Source organism: Polypterus senegalus, chromosome 3 (assembly GCF_016835505.1).
Source record: "Polypterus senegalus isolate Bchr_013 chromosome 3, ASM1683550v1, whole genome shotgun sequence".
NCBI lineage: Eukaryota > Metazoa > Chordata > Cladistia > Polypteriformes > Polypteridae > Polypterus > Polypterus senegalus.
In genome coordinates this window covers 64,270,741-64,297,016 of record NC_053156.1, presented here as the reverse complement: position 1 = coordinate 64,297,016, position 26,276 = coordinate 64,270,741, and the positions used below count along the sequence as shown (strand labels likewise).

General features: G+C 39.7%; 1 protein-coding gene across 3 annotated transcripts in view; it reads right to left on the bottom strand.

Moving 5' to 3' along the window:
• Nucleotides 1–26,276, bottom strand: part of LOC120525240 (cohesin subunit SA-2-like) — a 200,534-nt gene that overhangs the window by 95,232 nt on the left and 79,026 nt on the right. The window contains exons 10-13 of one of the 3 annotated variants that reach the window (XM_039747367.1): nt 23,796–23,919; nt 8,093–8,191; nt 7,921–8,000; nt 2,494–2,601 (exon numbers count right to left, since the gene is read on the bottom strand). In XM_039747367.1, coding sequence (XP_039603301.1) covers nt 2,494–2,601; nt 7,921–8,000; nt 8,093–8,191; nt 23,796–23,919 — 411 coding nt within the window. The remainder of the gene's footprint in view (nt 1–2,493; nt 2,602–7,920; nt 8,001–8,092; nt 8,192–23,795; nt 23,920–26,276) is intronic. The other 2 variants (XM_039747369.1, XM_039747368.1) reach the window with 2 other exon arrangements.

Here is a 26,276-nt window from a genome sequence, read left to right as displayed (position 1 = left end):
CATGAGCCTGCCAAATTTCAGCCTTCTACCTACACGGAAAGTTGGAGAATTAGTGATGAGTGAGTGAGTGAGTGAGTCAGTCAGTCAGGGCTTTGTCTTTTATTAGTATAGATTAAAAGCATACTCATTAAAAATCTTAATTGGAAAAAAAGCAGAAAAAAATGCCATACAACTGCTTATCTCTCCATTATAAAATAAAATCTTGGAAGGCTTAGAAGGAGACAATACGTGACTTTCTCTGAGACACTTTAATGTTCCACGAGACAAGGCAGTGTCTTGAGACAAAAAGACAGCTGCTGTACAGGCTTTTAAATGATTGATGTGCAGCACGACAAGCAGCTCGACAGCAGCTGATCCGACCATGTCTTCTTAGCGTGCGTTCAGCCCCCAACCCCCAAGTAAAATAAAATATCTAGACTGTCTTCGTCATTTACCTTTACTGACTTAAATTTTAGGGTTAGGATTTGCACATTCTTATTACCTTTGAGTGGGTTTTGAATGTTTCTGATCATTTTAAATGTTTTAATATGATCAAAGCATGTCTGATTACGCACTGAAAGTAATGTCTTTGCAGCTTTCAGTGCATCTGCAGACTAATCAATAAGACTCATTCATGCCATATTTATAGCACACAGACACAAAGGAATGACCACCTTTTATCACAATCAAAAGTGATAGTCTTTTTTCTGCAGGCTAATTTCTGTTAAAACTGTGCACATTTCTGACATACTTCCATGCTAGTGAAGACATGGTTTAATTTGGTTTGGTTTAATGGCAAGACCAAAGACCTAGAAGTGCATTGCACAAGTGTCCGTCTTGAATTACCCTCGTGCTAGGTCCAATACTCCACCAAACTCCAGCAGGTCGGGTCTGGTGTGTTGATGTTACATCAAGACATTGAACAGTCTAATTTAACTAAATATTCATTTATATATCAATTAATTTTGATCTTTAATATAAGTTGCACTAATTGATCCCTTATAGCAATGTATGAAGATTTGGAAGATGGAACTGGCTTGTACATAAAAAGTATTTTAAAATATAGTATATTTTAAAAGTCTTAGTTAATTGTAACAAAGCATAGAGCAAGAAATTCAAGTATCACATTAAAGCAGAGAAAAAGCAATGCTCTTCTTTTAGATTACTGTGTATTATACGAATGAATCAGTGTTTTAGATTGAACCAAACTGGAATTATCTGTACACACAACAAAGCCAAGCTATTTCACTTTCATCTTGAGAAAAAGACATGCATTATTTAAAGTAATAATGATACAAAATTGAAAGGTAAAAAATGGCAAATGAAAACATTACATATCATTACCAAAGATGCAGAACAAAACTGCCAATGACTTAATCACTACGATTAAAGACTTGTGACATTTCTCATTTATCAAAAGTTAAACAGAACTATAGGGACAATTCAGTAACAATACACAACTTCAAATCTGATTTTTTTCATGCAACTCCATATTGAGTGTTACACAGGGTTGTTACAAATAAGATCTAATAAGGTCAGGTCTGGGAGCATGCACTGGTACAGCATGTTGCCTCACCCACCACACAATGAAACAGCTCGGGATCCTGGTTGGCAACCCCCCAGGCAGACACGCAGTCCCACCCTCTAGATAAGACTCTCTCTATCTCTCTCTCTCTGCCACAGCTAGGTGTTACGAGGGCATCCCCTTGGCCTGGTCCCGCCACTTGGGTCCTCAACAATGAGGATCCTGCAAGCCAGAGACATTCTCTCCGCAGACAGACACACTACTGATGGCTGCGCCTAAGAAGTCATTAAAGGCCTGGACCTTGGTTTCTATCCAAAACACTCACAAACCTAGACACTCCGACTCCTTGCTCAGTCTCTCAAAAGCTCTGATCAGAGCCTCCATTAACTCCGCAAAGATCACAGCATTGTCAGCAAAGGCAAGATCAGTGAATCTTTCTTCGCCAACAGATAACCCACAGCCGCTGGACCCCACGACCTTGCCCAACACCCAGTCCTTGCAAGCACTGAACAGAGCAGGAGCAAGAACTCACCTCTAACAAACCCCAGAATGAACTGGGAAAAATGCAGAGGTTCTGCCTCCACTCTGCACAGCACTCACAGTACCAGTGTATAGGCTGGCCACGATATCCAGCAGCCTTGAGGGGATCCTGTCTCAGGATGTCCGCCAGGGCAGCTCGATCAACTGAGTCGAAGGCTTTATGAAAATCAACAAAGGCTTAAAAGAAACTGCCAATATTCACGCCTGCACTCCATTGAGAACCCTCATTGCCAGGATGCAGTCGATATTAAACTTCTTAGGCGTAAAATCAGACTGCTCCGGTTGACTGTTGGTGAGATTGTGATTACGGATCCTATTGAAGATGACCCTAGCAAGGACCTTACCCAGCACCGAGAGCAATGTTATCCCCCTGTAGTTGTCGCAATTCAGGATCACCCAGGCACACCACAAAAATATTACAGTGCAGTAAACAAATAAAAAAATCTTACATCTGGTACAAAAACTGTCCTGCAGCAGTGGCTAGTGCTCTATGAGCTGCAAACACCAACGTGCATAAACGACAACATTCCTCATCAATTAAAACATCTTCAGCATTCCTGTAGCGAAAAAAAAAATCGTCATGTTCTTCTTTCTTCTATCCCCAAATGAAAAAAATGAAAATAAGTATTTGTTAAAGTGTAACACAATGTACAAACTGCACATTTAATTGGCACATATTCAAAGATGATCTATTGAAGTGAGAATTTCTATCTTAAATCAAACAAGACAGAAAAAATATAAATTGCATAACATTGAGGTACATGCATTGTAGCCCTCAAGGGACCAAGTTTAGTAGGTAGGGTCTAGAATCCTCTTAATCTATTTCAGGATTGAGGGGAGCAGAGGCTATCCCATTAGGTCTGGGTAAAAGGCTAAAAACAGACTCAGACAGGACTGTAGTTTATCACAGAGACCACTCTCTCTCATATCACATAAATACACAAACCATATTCAAATACAATGACAATTTATAATTTTCAACAAACATAACCTAAAGAAAAATATAAAGCCTGTAGTAATTAAGTTCTTCTTTGCTTAAGCAGATCTGGCCATAATAATTTTCATTAAATGGGACCCAAGAGCTGGCTTCTGTAGCCGAGGATTTGACCTCCAAGGTCCCTGCCTTCGGCCACCACCCAACTCGCACTGCACTCAACCTCCTTGGCCAGTCCTACAGGGGGTGAACCCATGGGAAGGGGTACCCATGTTGCTTCTTCGGGCTGTGCCCAGCCGAGCCCCATAGGTGCAGGCCCAGCCACCAAGCGCTTGCCATCGAGCCCCACCTCCAGGCCCGGCTTCAGAGAGGGGCCTTGGTGACCCACGTCTGGGCGAGGGAAAACATCGTCCAAAGTTTTATTCTTCATGGTAGGTTTTCTGAACCGCTCCTTGTCTCGTCCCTCACCTAGGACCAGTTTGCCTTGGGTAACTCTACCAGGGGCATAAATCCCCCGACAATAGAGTTCCTAGTATCATTGGGACACGCAAACCCCTCCACCACGATAAGATGGCGGCTCGACTTCTGTGCTCATCACGGATTGTCCATAAAGAACACCATGTTGAAGCTTAGGGGTGTCCATATGTGCACCTGGCACCAGGACACCCTAGGCTTCAGTTCGATGATCGACTTCATGGTCATGTCGTCGGACTTACGGCCACATGTCTTGGACACTCGGGTGAAGAGGGGGCGGAGCTGTTAACTGATCACCACCTGGTGGTTAGTTGGCTTCAATGGTGGGGGAGGATACCAGTCTGGCCTGGTAGGCCCAAACATATTGTGAGGGTCTGCTGGGAATGTCTGGCAGAGTCCCCTGTCAGAAGTAGCTCTCAACTCCCACCTCCAGCAGAGCTTTGACCACGTCCCGAGGGTGGTGGGGGACATTGAGTCTGAATGGGCCATGTTCCGTGCCTCTATTGTTGAGGTGGCCGATCGGAGCTGTGGCCATAAGGTGGTCTGTGCCGGTCAAGGACCTTTTTGTCCTGTGGGACTCCGGAGGCAGCCATTAGATACCGGCAGGCCAAGCAGAAGGCGGCTTCGGTGGCTGCTGAGGCAAAAACTCAGGTGTGGGAGAAGTTTGGGGAGGCCATGGAGAACGACTTCCGGCTGGCTTCGAGGAGATTCTGGTCCACCATCCGGCGTCTCAGGAGGGGAAAGCAGTGCAGTATCAACACACTGTATGGGGGGGGATGGTGCGCTGCGGACCTTGACTCTGGACGTTGTTGGTCTGGGTTTAGGGTGGAGTACTTCGAAGACCTCCTGAATCCCACTAACATGCCTTCCAATGAGGAAGCAAAGCCTGGGCACTTGGAGGTGGGCTCTCCCATCTCTGGGACTGAGGTCACCAAGGTGGTCAAAACTCCTTGGTGGCAGGGCCCCGGGGGGGTAGATGAGATACGCCCGGAGCTCCTGAAGACTCTGGATGTTGTAGGACTGTCTTGGTTGACACGCCTGTGCAACATCGCATGGACATCAGGGACAGTGCCTCTGGATTGGCAGACCGGGGTGGTGGTCCCCCTCTTTAAGAAAGGGGGCCGGAGGGTGTGTTCCAACTACAGAGGGATCACACTCCTCAGCCTCCCTGGAAAAGTCTTTTCGGGGCTCCTGGAAAGGAGGGTCCGTCAGATAGTCGAACCTCGGATTCAGGAGGAACAGTGTGGTTTTCATCCTAGTCATGGAACAGTGAACCAGCTCTACACCCTTAGCAGGGTCCTGGAGGGTGCATGGGAGTTTGCCCAACCAGTCTACATGTGTTTTGTGGACTTGGAAAAGGCATTCGACCGTGTCTCTCAGGGGATCCTGTGGGGGGTGCTCCGCGAATATGGGGTACCAGACCCCCTGATAAGGGCTGTTCGGTCCCTTTATAACCGGTGTCAGAGCTTGGTCCGCAGTGCTGGCAGTAAATAAAAACCATTTCCGGTAAGAGTTGGACTCCGCCAGGGCTGCTCTTTGTCACCGATTCTGTTCATAACTTTTACAGACAGAACTTCTAGGCGCAGCCAGGGCGTGGAGGAGGTCCGGTTTGGTGGGCTCAGGATTGGGTCACTGCTTTTTGCAGATGATGTTGTCCTGTTTGCTTCATCAGGCAGTGATCTTCAGCTGTCACTGGATCAGTTCGCAGCCGAATGTGAAGTGGCTGGGATGGGAATCAGCACCTCAAAATCTGAGACCATGGTCCTCAGCCAGAAAAGGGTGGAGTGCCCTCTCAGGGTTGGAAGCAAGGCCCTGTCTCAAGTGAAGGAGTTCAAGTATCTCGGGGTCTTGTTCATGAGTGAAGGAAGAATGGAGCGGGAGATTGACAGGCAGATCGGTGCAGCGTCCGCAGTTATGCGGGCTCTGCATCAGTCTGTGTGGGGAAAAAGGAGCTGAGCCATAAGGCAAAGCTTTCAATTTACCGGTCGATCTACATTCCTACCCTCACCTATGGTCATGAGCTGTGGGTAGTGACCGAAAGAATGAGATTGTGAATACAAGCAGCTGAAATGAGTTTCCTCCACAGGGTGTCTGGGCTTTCCCTTAAAGATAGGGTGAGAAGCTCAGTCATCGGGGAGCGGCTCAGAGTAGAGCAGCTGCTCCTCCGCATCGAGAGGAGTCAGATGAGGTGGCCAGGGCATCTGATCAGGATGCCTCCTGGACGCCTCCCTGGTGAGGTGTTCCGGGCACATCTAACCGGGAGGAGGCCCCAGAGAAGACCCAAGACATGATGCAGGGGCTATGTCTCTCGGCTGGCCTGGAAACACCTCGGGATTTCCCCAGAAGAACTAGTAGAAGTGGCCGGGGAGAGGGAAGTCTGGGCATCTCTGCACAAGCTGTTGCCCCCACGACCCGATCTCGGATAAGCGGAAGAGGATGGATGGATAAATGGGACTTGAAAAGCTATTGACAAATGTTAGGGAATAACACAAATAATAAGCAAACTTTATTACAGGGAGTGACCATTATGAAAATCAGGTAAATGTGGCACTGATAGTAGATTATAGGGTGACCAGGTTTTCAAAGTACTGAACTAAGACACTTGTGTAGCATATATGTCCATGCATTAAGGCCATCCTCATTTACATAATGACTGCTTTATCTCATCACCAGAGAAGGATTATGTCATGAAAAAAAGAACTTTTACAAATAAACACATAGGATTCCATACAGTGCTTCAAGTGTAAATAAATATATATAGGTACTCTTGATTTTTGTGTGCTTCTTGTACCTCCTCTAGATGCTGTTTATATTTAACACAAGTTGTAAATCTAGCAGGGTCCCCCCCCTTGGAGTTTCATGTGTGCTGTTGTAAATATACTGTGACATATTTGTTTTAGCAAAACAATGTTTGTGGCAATAAAAAAACAACATTTTAGATGGGCAGCCCTGTTAAAACTAGAATATTTTTCTGGACACATGACCTGAAATCACAAATGTCACTGTCAACAGGAGGTCTGGTCACCCTAGTAAATAATAGTGTCCAAGAAATAGTGAATTATTATAAACTGCAGGTCAGAGTCAGATTAATACTGACTTAATACTGCTTTTTTACTTAATAGCTTATGCTTCATATCTAGATAACCTTTTTTTTCTTGAATTATACTTTTACAGTTAGAAAGATTTGACTTTCTTGTTACGACTTAAAGCAACGGTAGGAGTAAAATACTGGTGCACTGATTCTCTTTCCGTTTGTGCTTAAGCAGCTTATAAGACTTCATAAAACAAAAATAACTTGCTAATGGAGAGGTTTCCGCATATACCTAGCTATACTAGACAGGACTGGCCACCTCACAGCCCACGCAAGCAGCTTGTGACAGCGACTTCCTACCAACGTGAGCAGTCTGATAGTGTTTCATTAACTTGAATTGGGGCTCCTTTGCCATCATTAGCAGCTTTCATAAATGAAAAAGAGGAAATATGTAAAAAATGCAAGTTGGTATAACCGCTGTCAAGGTAAAATTGAAACAGCAATGTAATTCATACTTGAACATAGACCAAGTTCACTGATTTACCAATGTTTTTCAATGGATGATTTTGAAATTTCAAAACTTTAAACGATGTGATCTGCATCTTAATGAAAATTGAATTGTCTAGACAAATTTCCTTTAAGAATAAATGTGCCACATACTGGTCCACTGGGTGTCAAGCAGTTTTATGCAGTCAGACAGGCATGCACTATCACAAGAGCTGATTTTTGTATTATATGTAAACATACGTAAAATAGCATCCATTATTACACAAACTTGACATTAAAACTAAAATACAGTCATACACCAATTTACGGACAAGTTCAAGCGATTTCGTACTTGAAGTCAGTGGCCATAGGAAAACAACAGGGTAATCACGTTCTAGAATATTCTAGAAATAGCCAAAACCAGCTTACATAGAAATGGAAAAACATATATTGATTGCTTATAAGACCCGCTCACGTCTTACCTGTGACCAAATGCTGGCAACCCATGGCCCACCAGCAACAAACCCAGGTTACAACCCAGTGATGAAAAAACACTGGCTTAAGCAATCCAATAATGTCAACCTTTGACCGACTGGTGGTGAGAACCAGTGGTTGAGAAACACTGTCTTACACGGACTTGGTGCCAAGACTCCAAGATCTGTATGTGCTGCTCCAAGTATGTGTACCAGTGACTCACAAAAGATCACAGGGACTCATTTGCAATGACCTGTATGCTATGTGACCGATGTACAGCCAACCTGACATATGGCTAACCATCTGGTCCCAAATGGAACTGTAGGTGGATGTATTTCAAACTTAGGTTTTTATTATGCACTTTCAAACATACAGTTCAGCAGAGTAATTACATAGAACATAAACAAGAAAGGAGATGAAAAAAAGAGAAAATATGAATGAAGATCTTGGAAACTCATCTGAGAAAGGAGCACTCACTGCTGGATGAGAAGAAGTAGATGAAGTGCTTCAACTGCTACATCACTCTCCTTGTCCAGGACCATGTACAGGATTCGGTCCTGCAAAGAATCACACCAGGTTTTAGTCTACTATATAGATAAAAGCAGCATAAAAAAGCCAGTTAATGTTAAGTTTCTTTCACACACAGCACCTTGAATCTGCTAGTGAACAGTTCCAGCTTTGGAATAAACTGCTTGTTGGCATAAAGGCCCTGTAGAGACTTCAGACAAGTGAGCCTCACATTGCCCTGCTGTTAACAGACCAAAGATTATTATTAGAATGACCAAATTGGATACATTTGTTTTTTATACAGCCAAAACACACTAGACCTAAGAAAAGTGAGCGAGTGTATATATATATATATATATATATATATATATATATATATATATATCCACACAAACATATATTATACTGTAATGTTTTAACTTCCCCTTGGTGACAAATAAAGCACTTGTAATCTAAAAGTGCCTTTAAATCTTTAACACATTTTGAAAATTAAAAGGTTTGGAAATGGATGGTCTATTGTACAACATAGGAATGCTGTAAAGTACATAGTGGACAGCTAAAAAGAAATAAAAATGAACAGATTAAAATAAAATGATCAAATTTTATAATGTGGAATTCTATCTCAAAGCAGTATATATTAGGGCTGCTACAATTAAAAAATGTAATTAACTAATCAACTAAAATTGCCCCTCCTCCACACTGCATAATGACATGCACTGACTCTCTGTACTGTTTTTAAATAGGTTAATCATGGAGTCAGCTGCATCACATTCAGAAAAAGGTTCCTAAAACACTGGCCAAATTTCATCTGAAAATTTAATAAAATGGCTGTTTGATCATTGTGTGGTGTTCTACAACTGAACTTTCTCGGCGCATGGACACCTGAAGAGGAGCTGGTATGGAAGTACACCACAGGACAAACCTACTACAATACCATTAGTAACCCACTCACTCTTATTTAACAGTAAAAATTGAATTTGTTTTGTGAAGCTAGTTTACTTGAAAAATACATTTTAGTGATTAGATGAAAGTAACTGTTACTGAAAAATGTAACTTATATTTAATTCTCTGCAATTGCATATTACCTCAGGCGTCTTTTCAAAAGATACAAGTTGCCCATTTCTTTTGTCTCAGTTGGAATAATTTATACCATACAAACATTAGTAAGTCACTATATGCCACATATTCCTAGCACCTATGTTCAAGTTGTTTATGAAAACCATCTATCTCAATTTAAGATGGATAAAAAAATGTGAAATGAGTTAAAACATGTTTAATATATATATTTTTACTTGTAGGCTTTTTTGGCTTGAATAGTTTATTGAAAACTGTGGTCTCTGTTCTTGATAGAGTTTAAGTTGTGTTTTTTTCATAGCCTGATGTTTTCAAATTCTAAATATCAAATTATTTAATAAATACTCAAATACAGAACACATTCATTTGTCTGTTTGAGTTATTTGGACAAAACTAGTTATCAAATCAATTAATTAATAAAATAGTGGACAGATTAATAGTTTACAAGATAATGTTTTCTGGCAGCCCTACTCTACAGTATATATGTGTCATAATAGGACTTTTTTGACAGATTGACTGATACTGAATCTTCTGATATAATTCACTACCGTGGCTGTCCATTTGTATTTTCAGGATTTTAAATCACCTGTAGCTCGCAAACCGTTTAACCTATTGACCTGAAATTTGGTACACATATACTACCTGACATCTACTATCCGCTTTCGGTGATGATTGATCTCCAAGTTTATTCCTCTTTTAGTTTTTATTTTATTTAATTGTAGAATCAACTCTCGGCAGCAGTCAACATGGCGGCCGTGTGGAGCATGCATACGGGCACCGTTCTCATCCCTACCACTGTCGCTTCCCCTACCTCTTCATACCTTAAATCATTCTTAAGGCAGATTGAAGACTTAAGTGCCAGTTTAAGTGAAAAATTAAGCAAAACGTACTAAGTAATTTCAACACAAACACTAATTTAATCACTTCAATCGCGAAAATATGCCTGCAAAAAAAGAGAAGCAACAGGGCACTAAAGTGGAGAAAAGAAAAGCTACTCAGGAAGCAGCAAGCGCATCAACCTCTAAGCAAACAAATGCTAAAACATACAGAAAAAGAGTATAAAAACAAGTCAACTGTATTCACTGCACGATACTGGTAATAAATAATTTAGTAACAAGGATACACACAAATATATTCTTTGATGGGTAAAATTGTACATGATAATGAATTAAAACACTATCATATTAATCCATTGATATATATATATATATATATATATATATATATATATATATATATATATATATAGGTTTACTACAAGGTTTTCCAAATAAACAGCTGTGTATAAACACACATAACCTGACCACCTCACCCTGAAAAGAAAAACTGAGGTAGGATCTACTAATGAAGCAGAAAAGGTGCTATATAAATAAATATTATTATCATCATTATGAATGTGTTTTTTGGTAAAACATTAATGGCATGCCAAGAGAATTTCAACATTGGTCAAGTAATCCATTCATTTTCTAAATAAGATATCAAGTTTAGAGTCTCATAAAGCATCCCACCATACATGCTTCCAGACGGCATTGGGTGAAAGACAGAAAAGAACACTGCTCAGGCCATGATTTTAACCCAGGGATTTCTAAATAAAACATCAATGACAGCACTAACCTTCAGCCCTGAAAAATGCACTTTGTCCAGAGCTTCGCTAATAATCTATTGAACTGGATGAAAGGACCTTTCCAATATCCTATTTTTGAAACAGTTATCCCCAATTCACAATCACACCACTGCCTCCTTTGAGAATTAATTTTTTTATCACAGTATAGTAGAAACACTACTACCCTTTATTTTGTACAGGGGTTTCTGAGAAAAAAACATCCACTCTTTAAGTGAACAGTCATATTTTTCCATCTTTTAATAATAAAATATACTTTCTCATTTGCTATTCTCATCAAATCATAAATCTGTCTCTGGTATGCCTGCACCCTGTGATTGCAGGGGATATTGTCAGAGCTGAGGGGTGTCCGCTTCATGCAGAGTGTTGATGTTTATTTTTCTTAACAGGAAATATAACACAGGTTCTTTATAGTTTTTAGCCAGGATCCACAGCTAATGAGGCCATTACTGAAGCAGTGTTTGATGTTGACTCAAGAAACAAAAACATCAATTTAATTTTGGATAGTTTTGCATTGCAGTAGCTAATATTTTGGTTTGAGGATATTATGAGATTTTGGAATATTTGCTTGTACTGTATATAACGGAATATCATGGGGATCAAAAATGGAAAGGCTACAAAACCAGGAAAATGAAGACTTACACGTATACTAAATCATATCATTGATTATTACAGAAGTTACTTCTTTGCTGGTAAAGTTAAGAAAAATTATTAGGGTGGGAGCTTCAAAGCGAAGGGATGGGTGAGGGACAGAACTGGTTCAGAATGAACAGAAAAATTAAGTACCATATGTGCAGTCTTACCTCACTGTTCTCGCCATGGGGAATGCCGTCACCAAGCTAAGCTGTCTTTGTTCACTGTAATGGCCATTATACAGAGAACAAAAACTGAGACACACTCTCCCATCCACTCTCACTCATAATGTTCACCTAGCTTTCCCTCCACCATGACCACCTCTCCTTCTCTCTCATCCCCCTCTGGGAGAGAGTCTGGTATGTCTGCACTTACTGGTTTGAGCCAATTGCTTACACCCCCACACCCTTAATCATGCTGGTGGCAATCAATTATTATAGTTAGCTCCCGCAGACATGCCCTTTTATCCCGTATTGGCTCTGCGTCACTGTTTGCACAGTAGTCATAGTACATAATACATCATGATGTACGTTGACACGACAAACATATTAAACTTCAAAAGTAATGAATGATAAAGTCTATTTTATTTCTCTTTTAAGAAGGCAAAGTTACATATTGGTACAGAAGTCTTTGTTTTTTTGTCAGTTTATATAGGCTACCTGTGGTCACTTAACTCTCAGAGAAGAGGTCGACAAATCAGTAATATCTCAGTCCAACTTCATGCCATCATTCCTGCTGTGCTGGAAGCCATGAACCAACCATAAACATAAAAGTTTATAAAAGAGACGCCTAGTGTGGATTTTTCCACTTGGGCCTTCATATTGGTACTCAAAACGTTTTGCACTTCTGAGCATTTCAGGCTAGGGATAATCAACCCTGTAGCAGTTTTTGATAATTAGAAATGACTGGAGAGTAGAGAATATCATGAAGAGAGGAGTTTTAACAAACTATCCCAAAAGATAACCGAAAAGATGAGTTTTACTGCCTTATGATTACATTCTTAATCTCAAAGTAAGTGTAAAAAAGGCTCACGTGTCTTTAAGGAGCTGAAGCTCAGTCACGTAAAAGCTGGCAGAGTGTGCAGTGCACATGTGAGTTCTCAGAGGTGTACCACATGAAAGCTAGAACTATTGGAGAGGCTAAAGAAAGTTTCAAGTTTGTGTGTTTGTTGACCAAATAACCATACCTGCATAAACCTACCTGTACAGTTATTCTACCTCATGTGTACTTCTGGCATTTCAATATTAAAGCAATGTTTCTGAATTTGTTGGATTAGTTCCTGTATTTTATCTGACACACCACAGCGATCTGCCCTCTCCAGCATTTTGAAGCTGCCTTGCCAATAGTATGAGAAACTGCAACCCAGTGGGGGAAAAAAAAAACTATTAAGTCAGGTAACATCTCACCACCCTCTGCTTTACTCCTTTGCAGAATGGTCTTTTTAATGAAATTGTTGCTTTTCACATGAAAAAATAATTGCATCTAAAAGGAAGGATATTTTAACAATATTATTTCTTCTTGGTTAAAGCAGGGTGAGGAGATTCTGGCTAATATACAGTACTGTATGTGGATCAAAACAGGATGATAAAGAATGTATTATTAAATTTGTTGGTGAACTCTAATACAATTTTCTGCCAATAAAAGCTTAAATGGACATTTATGACTTATGCAAACTGCTTGTGTGACTGCTCATCTTTACAATTATTAGGCACAAAGCTTAAGTCAGATTCTGATTGATGTTTTAGAGTACTGAGAATGACACGATGCTATGCTTGATTTTTAAAGTACAGTTAGTATAAGTGTTGCAGTGTGCAGTTTTACAGTTCAACCATCATGGGTTAAATTACAATACCTGGATGCTGCCTGCTGCACATTCTCCCCATGTTATTTTCCTAAGCAGAGTTCTTTCAATTTCAAAATGGAGGGTCTACAATGTTTCTTAACATAAAGGTGAGTACTGTTATGCTGTACCTGTGCCTCTCAGAAGTTTCATGCAAGCACCCAATGCTTTCCACTGAATGTCATTGTATTACATTGCAAGCATGAGGAGGGAAAAAAATGCTGGATGATTCTTTTTCATTCGTTTTTTTTTTATATAATTGTGTTCATTTCACTCCCTAGCTCTCCCATGCAGAAAGGCGTGTCAAGGATAAAGTAGAAGAGATTAAAAGAGGAAGGGGTTAGGAACAGGTTTAGGGACAAAGTTTTAACTGAAATGCAGTCATTTGAGAATATGGAAGAATGGTAGGAGAAGAACAGCAAAGTTGCATTAAGAATAGGTGAAGAGGTATTGGAGAGGATGACTGGAAGGAGCCCACCTGAAGACAAAGAGACATGGTGGTGGAACATAGAGGTGGAGGATATGATATAGGCTAAGAAGGAGGCAAAGAAGAAATGATGCCAATCAGGGAAGAAGGAAGATAGAGGAATGTATAGAAAGACAAACATGGAGACAAAGAGGGCAGTGGTAAAAGCCAAGGCATGAGGTTTGGAGGAGGTTTAGGGAATACTGGAAACAAAAGAAAAAATAATGTTTATAGAATAAAAACTAGTAAAAATCCGTCCATAGTATTTGCCATGTGGCAGAAATTAAAATGTTCTGATAGATAAGAAATTAGACGATCAGAAGTACAACAAAAGTGGGAGAGAGATCTAAGAAAGTACAGAAAAGTAAGTTGAAGTGGCATGGATATGTGATGAGAAGAGACAAAGTATATGTGGGCAAAAGACTGATGGAAACGTAAGTACAGTGGAAGAGAAAGCAAGGAAGGCCAAAGTGGAGGTGGATGGATAAAGTAAAAAGATCTGAAGCAAAACAGTTTGACTGGCAAGGAGATACAGTACCAGGCTGTTTGGAGACGTTTGATCAGGCACATCAATCCCACACAGAAGTGGGGAAAAAATTAAGGGGGATGAAGAAGAAGAAAAGTCACTACAAAAGCTTTTGTTTCTTTTAATTTTCTATGATTTGTGGTAGAGTTAAAATAATATTTAAAGTTGAACATTGTACCCAGCTTTTCAAGCTCAATATATTTAAAATCCTATCAATAATAGATACTATCTCGTTCCTAGCCGAGTCTGACCAAATGTTTTGTCTGTTCTTCTCTACTTTGACTCCACTAAACAGATATTTTTATGTTGTAACAGGCCTTTTACATGTGGGTAAACCTAATCCTTCCACTGCCTTCCTAGGAAGCAACCAAAATGAAGCAACCATTCTGACAGGCCATTTTAACATACTGTATGTCTTTACTGCACTGTTAGTTTACTATCTAATCTTGTTTGTCCGTAATGACCATGTACTTTTGTACATGTACTAATTTTACTTTACAACACCTAAAGGATATGTTCTAAAACCATTCATGACTCGAATTGAAGCAGCTGAACATCTGGCATCCACTGCGGATGAGAAAGCAACAGCTGCAAATTCAAAATGCAAAAAACATAATATTTGAATCGAAGGTCTCCCAGAGAATCGTTAAAGTCCAAACCCAGTGAAATTTGTAGATGAGCTATTCTCTAAAATAATTGGAGAGGACCATAAATCTGACACTGAAATAGCAGCAGCTTACCGCATACGGGGATCAAATACCTCTAAACCTAGGAGTCTTCTCATGTGCTTACAATTTACAATTTAAATTACATGTAATGTCACATCTCAGACAGAAACCTGAGATTATATTTGAAAATAACCACATTCGCGTTTTCCTGGATTTCTCACCCTCAACAGCTGCTACGCATTCAGCATTTTACAACATTAAACAGCGCTTAAGGAAGCCGAGATCAGATACAGCCTTTCGTACCCTGCCAAACTGAAAGTGGATATTCAAGACAAGCATTACATCGTTACCACTACGGAGGAAGCAGAAAAAGAGTTAAGAAAGCTGATTCCGACACTTTTTTAAAATGCGATCGTGAATCGCATCCTGTCATGGCATGGCAAATAAGATCTTGCCAGTTGCTTGATCCACTTGCAGTGATACTGGTACTGTAATTATACATCATTTTCCCTTCTCGGACACTTTTTGTTTATGCTTTAATTACAATTATATGTGTATTATATGTGTATATGATTGTATATGCCGAAGAAATTAATCACTTTTTTTTGTCCATATGCCGCAGCTGGCGGGCTTGTATTGTTTTGGACGTGCTCTGTCTCTAGGTATGTCAGAGGACTGGGACTTTGGGAAGTGGGGTCCAGCCCAGGTCCAGGAGGCAAAACGGGGAGGGTGGGGGGACTAGGGGGAGAAAGAAAGAGTCCAAGCTATGTCTAATCTATCTTTTAAATCTTTGTAAATTTAAATGCCAACGTAACAATAACCTTCAGGGCAAGAACTCCTGGAAAAATTGGAAATTAAGGTCAAAGCTGTCTTATTTTCAGTTAAGACTAAAAAATGACAATAAAAGCTCAGAAGCAATGTCTCAAAGACTGGACAGTTAACTTTGCGAGCTGGAACGTTAAACGCCTGAATCACGAATTAAAGAGAAAGAAAGTATTCTCTTACCTAACAGGTCTAAACGCTAAAACATTATTTTTACAGGAAAACCACTTATTAACACTAGAATTACCAGAGCCTACCAAAAAACTCGTAAATCCGTCCCACCTTAAATCGCTTCTTAAAACCGTTCTCACCTCTCCGCCAGCGTCTTTTGTTAATCTAAATGTGCTGATAAAAGAAAAGCTGCAAGTAGCCAGCTATTCCATCCCCCCACGACTTAGAACGTGCACAAACCTCTCCCAACTCATGCCTTGATTGATTTTCTGGGAGTGAAGTGGAGTTTTAGAGTGGAAGTAATAGATCGTTGTTTGGAACACATGCATTTCATATCTGTTCCGTTTCTAATAATAAATAAAATAAATAATATTGCATTTGTGCGATGATGTTTTCACATATATTGTCTCTTTCTTTCAGGTGTGTAATAGAAACCACAGAATAGAGAGAAATGCAATATTATTTGAAAACAAACAGCGTCCGATCAGCTGTAAAAGTATGGCATTTCTAAATGTTTGCTTTTTTTCAGTCTAATTCTCTCAGTCAGACTGTATATTTGTCTCTTATTCAGTGCACGTAAGAACATGCAGGTAGCCAGATGCTACAACATGCTGGCGGTAATCAACGCACATTTTAAAAAAAGAAAGAGACAAATATATGTGATGTTTTGAAGAAATCATTTTATGACAAGATTTACCTTTATTTATTTACTTACTTCCTAAAGCCTAAAGTCACAAGTAGTGTGCAGAGGGTATGCGCAAAAATGTGTGTAATGCCACGAAAAGTGCCTGCTGACACTTTAGTATGCAAGCAATGGTATGTGCATTCTTGCTCCAATGTAGAAGGGAGCCGAGTTTACCTCTGTTACAGCGCGTCTATGTGAAAACAGCAGTATCAGATGCGGGGATCGGGTGTGTTTGGGCTCGTGAACGCGGCCGAGATAATAAAACTGACTAAAAAAAAAAACAAAGCTAACCTTTACAAGTATCATACATTACAATGGCTGTTACAGACTGAAATCAAATGTATGTTTTTATTCTAAAATAGTAAGACTAAGAGCAGTTTGCTTCTCAAAATGGAGGTGCAGGATCGAACTCGCGACCTTTTGATTCCCAGTCGGGTGCCGAGTCTATCGCGCCACGGAGGCAGTCGTAATATGCAAGTGTCAATGTCGCATGTTAAGGCAGCTTTTTGTTTCTGCAGTTATATTTTTGAATAAAAGCGCAATTGTTGTGTTAGATTTGTACCTTCTGTGAAAATATTTCTTTGATATTTGGACTTCAGGCTTCATACATTATATAGTTTATGCCTACATTTTGTCATCTACTACTAGAATATAAAATACGTTTCTGTTTTAACAATGTGTTTACACAGTTTACTGTAGAAACGGAACAGACATGAAATGCGTGTGTTCCAAGCAACGATCTATTATTTCCACTCTAAAACTCCACTTCACTCCCAGAAAATCAAACAAGGCATGAGTTGGGAGAAGTTTGTTCACGTTCTAAGTCGTGGGGGGATGGAATAGCCGGCTACTTGCAGCTTGTATGTATTTGCATCCATTCCCAATGTGAAAACTCATAAATTTAATGGTTGGGGACTTTAATTGTGTTTTAAATCCAGACCTAGATAGGTCTCCTGCCACAGGGGCAATGACATCTAATACCGCAAAGACAATTACACAGTTTGTAACTCACCACAACCTATCAGACCCCTGGAGATTTCTAAACCCAAACTGAAGAGCATAGTCCTTCTACTCACCAGTGCATCATTGCTACTCAAGAATTGATTGCTTCTTTGTAGACAACAACTTTTTGCCTACGATTAAATCTTGTAAGTATGACACTATTGTTATTTCTGACCATGCCCCTTTGATTTTTGAGATAAAATCACTATGCCTCACATACTCATCTTGCAGATGGCATCTTAATCCACTTTTATTAGCAGACAAGAACTGTACAGAATTTATATCCAAGCAAATCAATTTTTTTAAGAGACAAATACACCCTCATAGATTTCTGCAGTAACACTCTGGGAAACCCTGCAGGCCTTTTTAAGAGGGCAGATTATCTCATATCTTTCCCACAAAAATAAATTTGAAACCATGAAAGTATCAGAGCTAATCAACAAAATTACTAGAATAGATCAAGAACATGTCAGGTGTCCAAGTGAGACGCCACATAGTGTCAGGGATGCCAGGGGCGATGACCCGGCCGGGACGCCTTGGAGGACCGGAAGAGGGCATGCGCCCACCTCGGACCATGTGGGGGCCGCCATCCTGGTTGCTTTGGGGGCCACGGGTAGAGGACTTTGAAGCCCAACCCTGTAGGTGCCCGTGGTCATGCAGGCAGAGGAAAACCCCAAAGTCAGCAAGGGCAAACCCAGTATGTACCTCGATGAAGGGGAGTGGACATTACGGGAGCGGGTGCCGAGGTTTTGGCGAACAGGGTGCTGGTCAAAGGGGGGGAGCGTTGGCCCTATTTCAGGAGGAAAAAAGCCAGGCAGTGGCATCAGGGCTACGTCTCCGCCCCTATAAAAATATTTTATATTTTACAGGACCAGACCATGGAAGAAAACGAATTATGCCTGCTTCGTCTGAATTGCATACTCGCGGGACAGTCCGCTACGAAACACTGTTCTTCGCTGGCGATGGGGCAGTGTCACAGACGACTGTGGTTCTGACCTGGCAGGGATGCCTAAAAGGACCGGTAGGCCACAATAGCAGCTTCCGGGCCACAAGAGAGTAACCATCCTGGAGCAGGAGAGGACCACAGGAAAGGAGAAAATGGTTTTTTGGCCTGTTTGGACCCGTGGCCACCGCCAGGGGGCGACTTAAGCCTCGAAGGACCTGGAAACAGTTACTTCCGCCACACTCGGCAAGATGGCGGAGGAACCTGCCAGGGACGCCCGGAGTGCTTCCGGTGCAAAGGGCAGCACTTCCGCCACACCATGAAGTGCTGCCGGAATTTCGTCATCGGACACCTGGAGCACATCCAGGCGGGAAATAAAAGGCGCCTCCTCCTAACAGTCTGGGAGCTAGAGTCGGGAGCAGGACAAAGCTCCCAGGAGGAGATTGCCGGCTAAAAGACTGACGAAAAGAAGGTTTATTGGGGAGATCAATTGCTGTGTGCATTGTGTGGTGTTTGGGACTTTATTCCTGTGATTATTTGTGATTAATAAACGTGTGGCTTTTTATAAAGATGTGGTCTCTGACTGGTGGTGTCTGGGCAAGTCTCACACGGGCTGCTTCTTCTCTTCTTCTGTCTCCATCTTTTCGCATTAAAACCGATTAAGTCAGCTTTTGTGTTGCAATTACTTACTACATTTTTTCTTAATTTTTCACTTAAGCTGACACTCAAAGTCTTCAATCTGCCTGAAGAATGATTTGAGATATGGAGACGTAGGGGAAGTGATCATGAAGGTAGGGATGAGAATGGTGCCCGTTTTAATGCGCCTCACTGCCACACTGCTGTCAATAGTTGATTCTACAATAAAATAACATAAAAATAAAAAGAGTAATAAAAATCATCAACCCAAAAGCGGACAGTAGAGGTCACATAGTATGTGTGTACCAAATTTCAGGTCAATAGTTCAAATGGTTTGCGAGCTACAGGTGATTTAAAATTCTGGACAGCCATAGTAGCACGTTGTACAAGAAGATAATTTTACCATCAGCAAGATTTTTTTTTCCCCCTTCTAAATAATGTTATTGTTTAAATAGCTAGTCTTTCTTATCCTCTCACACGATTTGATCGTGATCTGAAGTCATTTCCCCCATAGGATTATGTAAATACAATTAATCCATTCCGGACCGTACGAACTGTATGTAAATATATTTGTTTTAAAGATTTAAGTACTGCTTGCTGTAAACACTTTAAACACTGTAAACCAACAAGTATCAGGTGTGTTAATTGATAACATTCTTGACATAGTAAACTCATCATTAGATACGGGCGTCTTCCCAGACTGCCTTAAGACTGCTATAGTTAAACTCCTACTCAAGAAAAATAATCTTGACCCCTCTGCTTTTGAAAATTTTAGACCCATTTCTAACCTGCATTTCTTAAGCAAAATTCTAGAGAAGGAAGTCATTATGCAGCTAAATGACACCTCAAAAAACATGCTATTCTTGATAAGTTTCAGTCGGGTTTCAGAACAAATCACGGCACAGAAAGCGCACTCGTTAAAATAGTAAATGATTTGCGCGTAAATGCAGATAGAGGCCATTTATCTGTTCTCACCCTCTTAGATCTGAGTGCCGCATTTGATACCTTTGATCACAATATTCTTAGAAATCGCCTTAGTCAATGGGTGGGCCTCTCTGGCAGTGTCTTAAACTGGTTTGAATCCTACCTGGCAGGTAGGAAATTCTTTGTGAGTTGTGGTAATTATAACTCAAAGACACATGATATTCTATATGGTGTTCCACAAGGCTCTATCCTGTATCCGCTGCTCTTTTCAATTCACATACTTCCATTAGGTCAGATTATCTCGGGGCACAACGTGAGCTACCACAGCTATGCTAATGACACACAGCTGTATTTGTCAATAGACCCTGATGACCCCAGCTCTGTTGTTTCACTAACACAATGTCTTACTTGTGTTTCTAAATGGATGAATAGTAATTTTCTCAAGCTAAATAAAGAGAAAACAGAAATTTTAGTGATTGATAATAACGGATCTAATGAGGTTATTAGAAATAAACTTGATGCATTAGGATTAAAAGTCAAGACGGAGGTAAAGAATTTAGGGGTAACTGTTGACTGTGACCTGAATTTTAAATTGCATATTAATCAGATCACTAGGACAGAATTTTTTTCACTTAAGAAATATAGCAAAAGTTAGACCTCTTATATCATTGAAAGATGCTGAGAAACTAGTTCACACTTTTGTTTTCAGTCAACTAGATTATCATAATGCACTCCTCTCAGGACTACCCAAAAAAAACATACATCGTTTGCAACTAGCGCAGAATGCAGCTGCTATAATCCTAACTAGGAAAAGAAAATCCCAGCACATTTCTCCAGTTTTGATGTCACTACTCTGGTTACCTGTGTCATTCAGAATTGACTTAAAAAGACTGCTTATGGTTTACAAAGCCTTAAATAAATAATCTCGCTCCATCTTATATATTGGAATGTCTGACACCTTATATTCCCAATCGTAACCTTAGCATCTTTTTAATTGAGTGTCTGCTTAAAATTCCAAGAGCTAAACTTAAAAGAAGCGGTGAGGTAGCCTTCTGCTGTTATGCACCTAAAATCTGGAATAGCATGCCAATAGGAATTCGCCAGGCTAATACAGTGGTGCACTTTAAAGAACTGCTAAAAACACATTACTTTAACATGGCTTTCTCATAACTTTATTTCAGTTTAATTCTGATGCTCTGTATATTCAATTAATTACCATTACTATTCATGGTGGCTCCAAAATCCATACTAACCCCTACTCTCTCTTCTGTTCTTGTCCTGGTTTTCTGTGGTGGCGACCTGCGCCACCACCACCTAATAAAAGCACCATGATGTTCCTACGTTGATGGATTAAAGGCCAGAAGTCCACATGACCATCTCCATCAAGTCCTTCCATGAGAACCCTAAATACAATGAAGGCTGATCATTTATGTTAGGTAGAATTCCCAGGGGGGGCTGGCCGGTCTCATGGTCTGGAACTCCTGCAGATTTTATTTTTTCTCCAGCAGTCTGGAGTTTCTTTTGGTTTTTCTGTCCTCCCTGTACATCGGACCTTACTTTTATTCTATGTTAATGAATGAATGAATGTTTTGTCTTATTTTTCTTATTTATTTAGTCTTTTTTTTCTTTCTTCATCACTTTGAACTATATTATTTGTATGAAAATGTGCTATATAAATAAATGTTTTTTTAATGAGTTTTAAGCACAGGGGAAAAAAATGAACATTTGAAAAATCTTTAATTTATACAAAAACTAACCATAAACAACCAAGAAAACTAACCTTGTATGAAGGAAGTGAGGAGGAACTGGGTGGAGAGGAGATTACAATTTTGAGGTAAAGTGTCTCTGCGTTATGCATGTCTGACCAAAAACAACGTATTGTACAGGGAGAGACTGAAAACGTGCGTAAATCACCGGCGAGTACGAACCGGAAGGGAAACTGGCTTGTTCGTCACCCGAGTGTGTTGTCGTGAACAGATGCAAAAGTTTGGCAAACTTTTTGGTCGTAACCCAATTTGTACGTGTTCCGAGACGTTCATGGCCCAAGGTTCCACTGTATTTTTATATATTTAAACGGTTTTAACATTTTTATTTTCACTATAGCCTTAAAAAACTTAATTCTTGTCATGCACTTATAAATTTGTCTTTGTGAGTTTGATCTTTTAGTTCCTAATAATGACAAAATACTACAAATTGAGCCTAAACCAGTGCAAACTGCACTGAATGCTGAAGGCCTAATTCTATTTCAGTGTCAAACAATGTAGAATGCTTATTAGTAAAACACAGCAGAAATAACCTAACCGGTCCTATTCAAAGGAGTGACACTTCATAGGAGTGACAACCATCCAAGTGGTAGGTGAGGCGACAACAATTTTTTGCCAAGCGTACTTTCAGTTGTGTGTGGTAGGTGAGGCGACAACGATTTTTTTGGCGAGCGTACTTTCAGTTGTGTGTGGTAGGTGATTCGTTATATCACTCCAATAAAATGTCACTCTTTTAATACGGTGTTGTGATGTGAGATTTTGCATATAACTTGATAAATGTTTTGTATGTCTTTATTTGTAATTTAGACAAAGCAATGTAATTTAGTGTTACTTTGGTGAGAGGCTTTCGTGTTTGCCCCCCCGTTTACGACAGGATTTGATGCGTCTTAAACCAGTTTGGCGAGTGTTTCTTTGCTAAAGTATTTCTACCGCCGCAAGTAGGCTAAGGTGTACTTTAACATATGGTTTGGGGGGTGTTAAGATGTTCTATTTCCCACTTAATCTGAGGTATGGCTGTTTGGAATTTACTTGTCTCAGACGCCTTTAAGTACCATGATGTCCTACTGGCTGTAGGGGTTGGACAGAACATCTATAAATGTACATACTTAACCTCACATTCTCTCTCTTGCTAACCTGTGATGATGTAGAAGTATCTTTCTCTTGCTAACAACTGATGAACACCATCACACCATGAACTAAAGACAACACAATTGACGAGCACAGCTTCAGCAGCCATATTGAACAGACATGTGGCTGAAAGCTGAGCACCAATGATACCTTAACTAGAGACATTTTAAGTAACTACAAGTCTGTGTGCCACCTGAATTACACATCACCATTTTTTCAGGTTGTATGGTTGCCAGAATTCAAATGTACTTTGCATTTTGATATTATTTATGAATATTATCAATAATACATTATTTTATGTGTAACTTAACTCCTGCTTGTCTTTTTACTACATCTAATTGCCTGAGGTTATAGATATAGAAGGGAAGGTGGGGATAAGTTAGATACAATAATACCTTATAAACAGTGGTAAATCTGTGAGATTGGGCATTCTAAGTCTACATAGTAATAATACAATTGGGGAAAGTAGAGAAATATATATATTACTCTACCAAGATAAAACATACGGTATTTATGTCACTCCTATGAAGTGTCACTCCTTCGATACAGACCCAACCTAACACCTGGGAAAAGTGTAATGAAAATGAGGACAATGAAAAACTAACAATTTTCATGTAACAAATTTAAATGTTTGCAACATTATAACAAAAACACAGCAAACCCAGTTTTTATTATTTGTAAACTAACACTAAAACACAGGAAAAAAAAGAAGAATACATTTTTAACAATTAAAGCAGTGAGTCTAGATAAAAGAAGGAAAGTGGCTTGTGATGAAAACTTGTAGCCACAGAGGGCTAGGACTTAACTTGACAACCAGTGCATTATAGGAGTAGCTAACTTTAGAAAGTTGAACAAGGGGGATTAGGCCATAATGTTATTTGATTTCCTCGAAAATGGGAGAAACAAAAAAAAAATGATGATGCTTTTTAGATTTCATATCTACCTTGTCATTCAGGCACCAACCTAGATACTTAAGATGGCCATCCGTAAGAAAGCCATCACTATCCAGCTTCATCCATACTCCAATCTCCAGCATGCACAAAGCTCGGATTGCTGGAATAGAGTCTCTGCAGAGAACATTTAAAATATCAAAATATTACACAAAAATAGCATCAATCACCAAAAAATATATTATTTATCCATATAGTATCCAACTGTCCATATTAATATTAAACATGAAAGAAAGATCAAAATTTAGACAAACCTTTTCATAGCAGGTTTGACCAATAAAAGGACACCTTCCCTTTACACAGGCTTTTCTAGTACTTGCCATAGAAAATCTTCACTCAATTTTTAACTTTTAATATTTTATGTCAACATAAATTAATATCCTTATTCAGAGGAAACAGGATTTAATATTTTTTAGTATTAATTATGTCTAGATGCTTGCAAAAATCAACATTTTCTCACTTTAGTTCTCACCAACTAGTGAGTAAGGGTTAGATGTGAAACGTATGAGAGTTATTTCATAAAACTACTCAATTGCTAAACAAAATTATCTGAAATATGCAAATTACACAGCTCTTACAAATCAGGTGATTTGTGAAAATTATGCAATACCATAAAATCTGAATGCTGTAATATATATTTAATTATTCATGTGATTAAGCAGTCACATTTTTACTAAAGATGCAGTTTTCATGTTATCAAATTGTCTACACTTATCATTGTGTTAAGCTAATGCATTGGATGAAGTGAAATAAAACACTGGGTGGGTCACTGAGCTAATGTACAATTACTTATTTAATAATGGTTAGCTAGCTTTTCTCCATAAAACCACAGTTATGACTCTAACCAACAAAGAGTCAAACAAGTAAACTGATAATGCATTAACCTCCACAATAAATCAGTAAATACAATGGTAGGAATTACATACTGCTATTAAGATGTAAGAGAACATTAGCAAACTATAATAAATTCACATCAAGCTTAAATTAGTATTAGTATTTAGTAATTAGTAAGTATTAAAAGATGTATGCTTTAGTTAATCACATTAACTTACTCAGTCATTTTTATATGCATACTATGAACACAGTATTATATGACTTAATTACTAAGCATTAGCGATGTGCATTTTCTTTACTGCAGAGTAAACATCAAATCAAAAAATTATAAGAGTTAACCTTTTAGTGTGTTGAGCATCATAATACAGTACCACTTAATTAGCACACATCATTAGCTGCACATTGCACATAACTTCTACATCTAAAAGTGCCAAATCCTTTTCTTTTATAGATAATTCTTTTTCATCTTTAATTTTCTGTCATATGGATGCTTGACACATAATGTCAGAGAATTTACTGTGAATTTCCTGGCCTTATACTGATACTGTCTGTCTGGTATTAAAGCTATAAATATTTATTTGTCTACATCTAGTGAACCATAAACAAGCTCTTTACTCCTTTGACTTGCCATGACAACACTGTTTATCTCATATTAAGTCTAAGCATCAGGTTAGATAGTGCAACTTGAATTTAATTACTCTGGCTTAAAACATGATATTAATTACTTATTTAAAAAATAAATAAATAAACCTACTGTGGTAGAATAAAAATCAACAGTACCCACATTATTTGTGTGAAGTGTGATCCGTGACATGGTGCCAATTTTTAATAATCATGCCCGGTGTAGGTGCAGGCTCTAGGCAGGTGTGATGTTGTGCAAATGCTTTTCACTCCACAGTTGGTGGAGGCACTGTGCAGAGGCGAGCAGATCAATCAGGAGACTCCAAGCTGCCGTGGAAGTAGTGGCTCCTCACACCTGTACCCAATTGGCTAACTGTTTTAAAAAGAGCTTGCACAGATCAGGAAGGAAGGAAGAAATTTGTCAGAAGAGAAATGGCTTCAGAGGTTAAAAAAAAAAAAAAGAGCCTTAAGAGCAGTCTCAGGCAGGATGATCACTCCTAGGGAGGAAAGGCAGCACGTTCAGGAGCCTCACAAAGGAGCATAGGGTTTGGAATTCTAGGGACAGGTTTACCCCACTGATCATTTGTGTGGAGTGGGGCGAGCATGGCGGATGACCTCCCCCAGGGTCTGATGTACACCTTTGGATGCGTGAAGGATTACGGGAGTACCACCGACCTTGGACAGTCTGGATGGAGTGGTTTGGGGTCAGCCAAGATAGGGGTCGGGTAAGCGTGGATGGTGAGCCACGGAGACGAGGAGAAGGAGGTGGGCTGGGTATTTGTAGTGGATATTGAAGCACTGCACTTTGTACACTGTTTTGGACTTGGGTTTTTATTAAAAGCTGGTTTGTACTTTTTCACCATCCCCCTGCTTAGTGTCCTCATTTGCCTGGCTCATTTTGGTTACGGTACTGATGGTGTGGTTTCAAGAAGTGGAGCTGGACCCAACCTGCACTGTCTCAATTTGTATGGCATTATACATCTTTGCTTGGGTTTACACCACTGTCAAAATATTCTCCA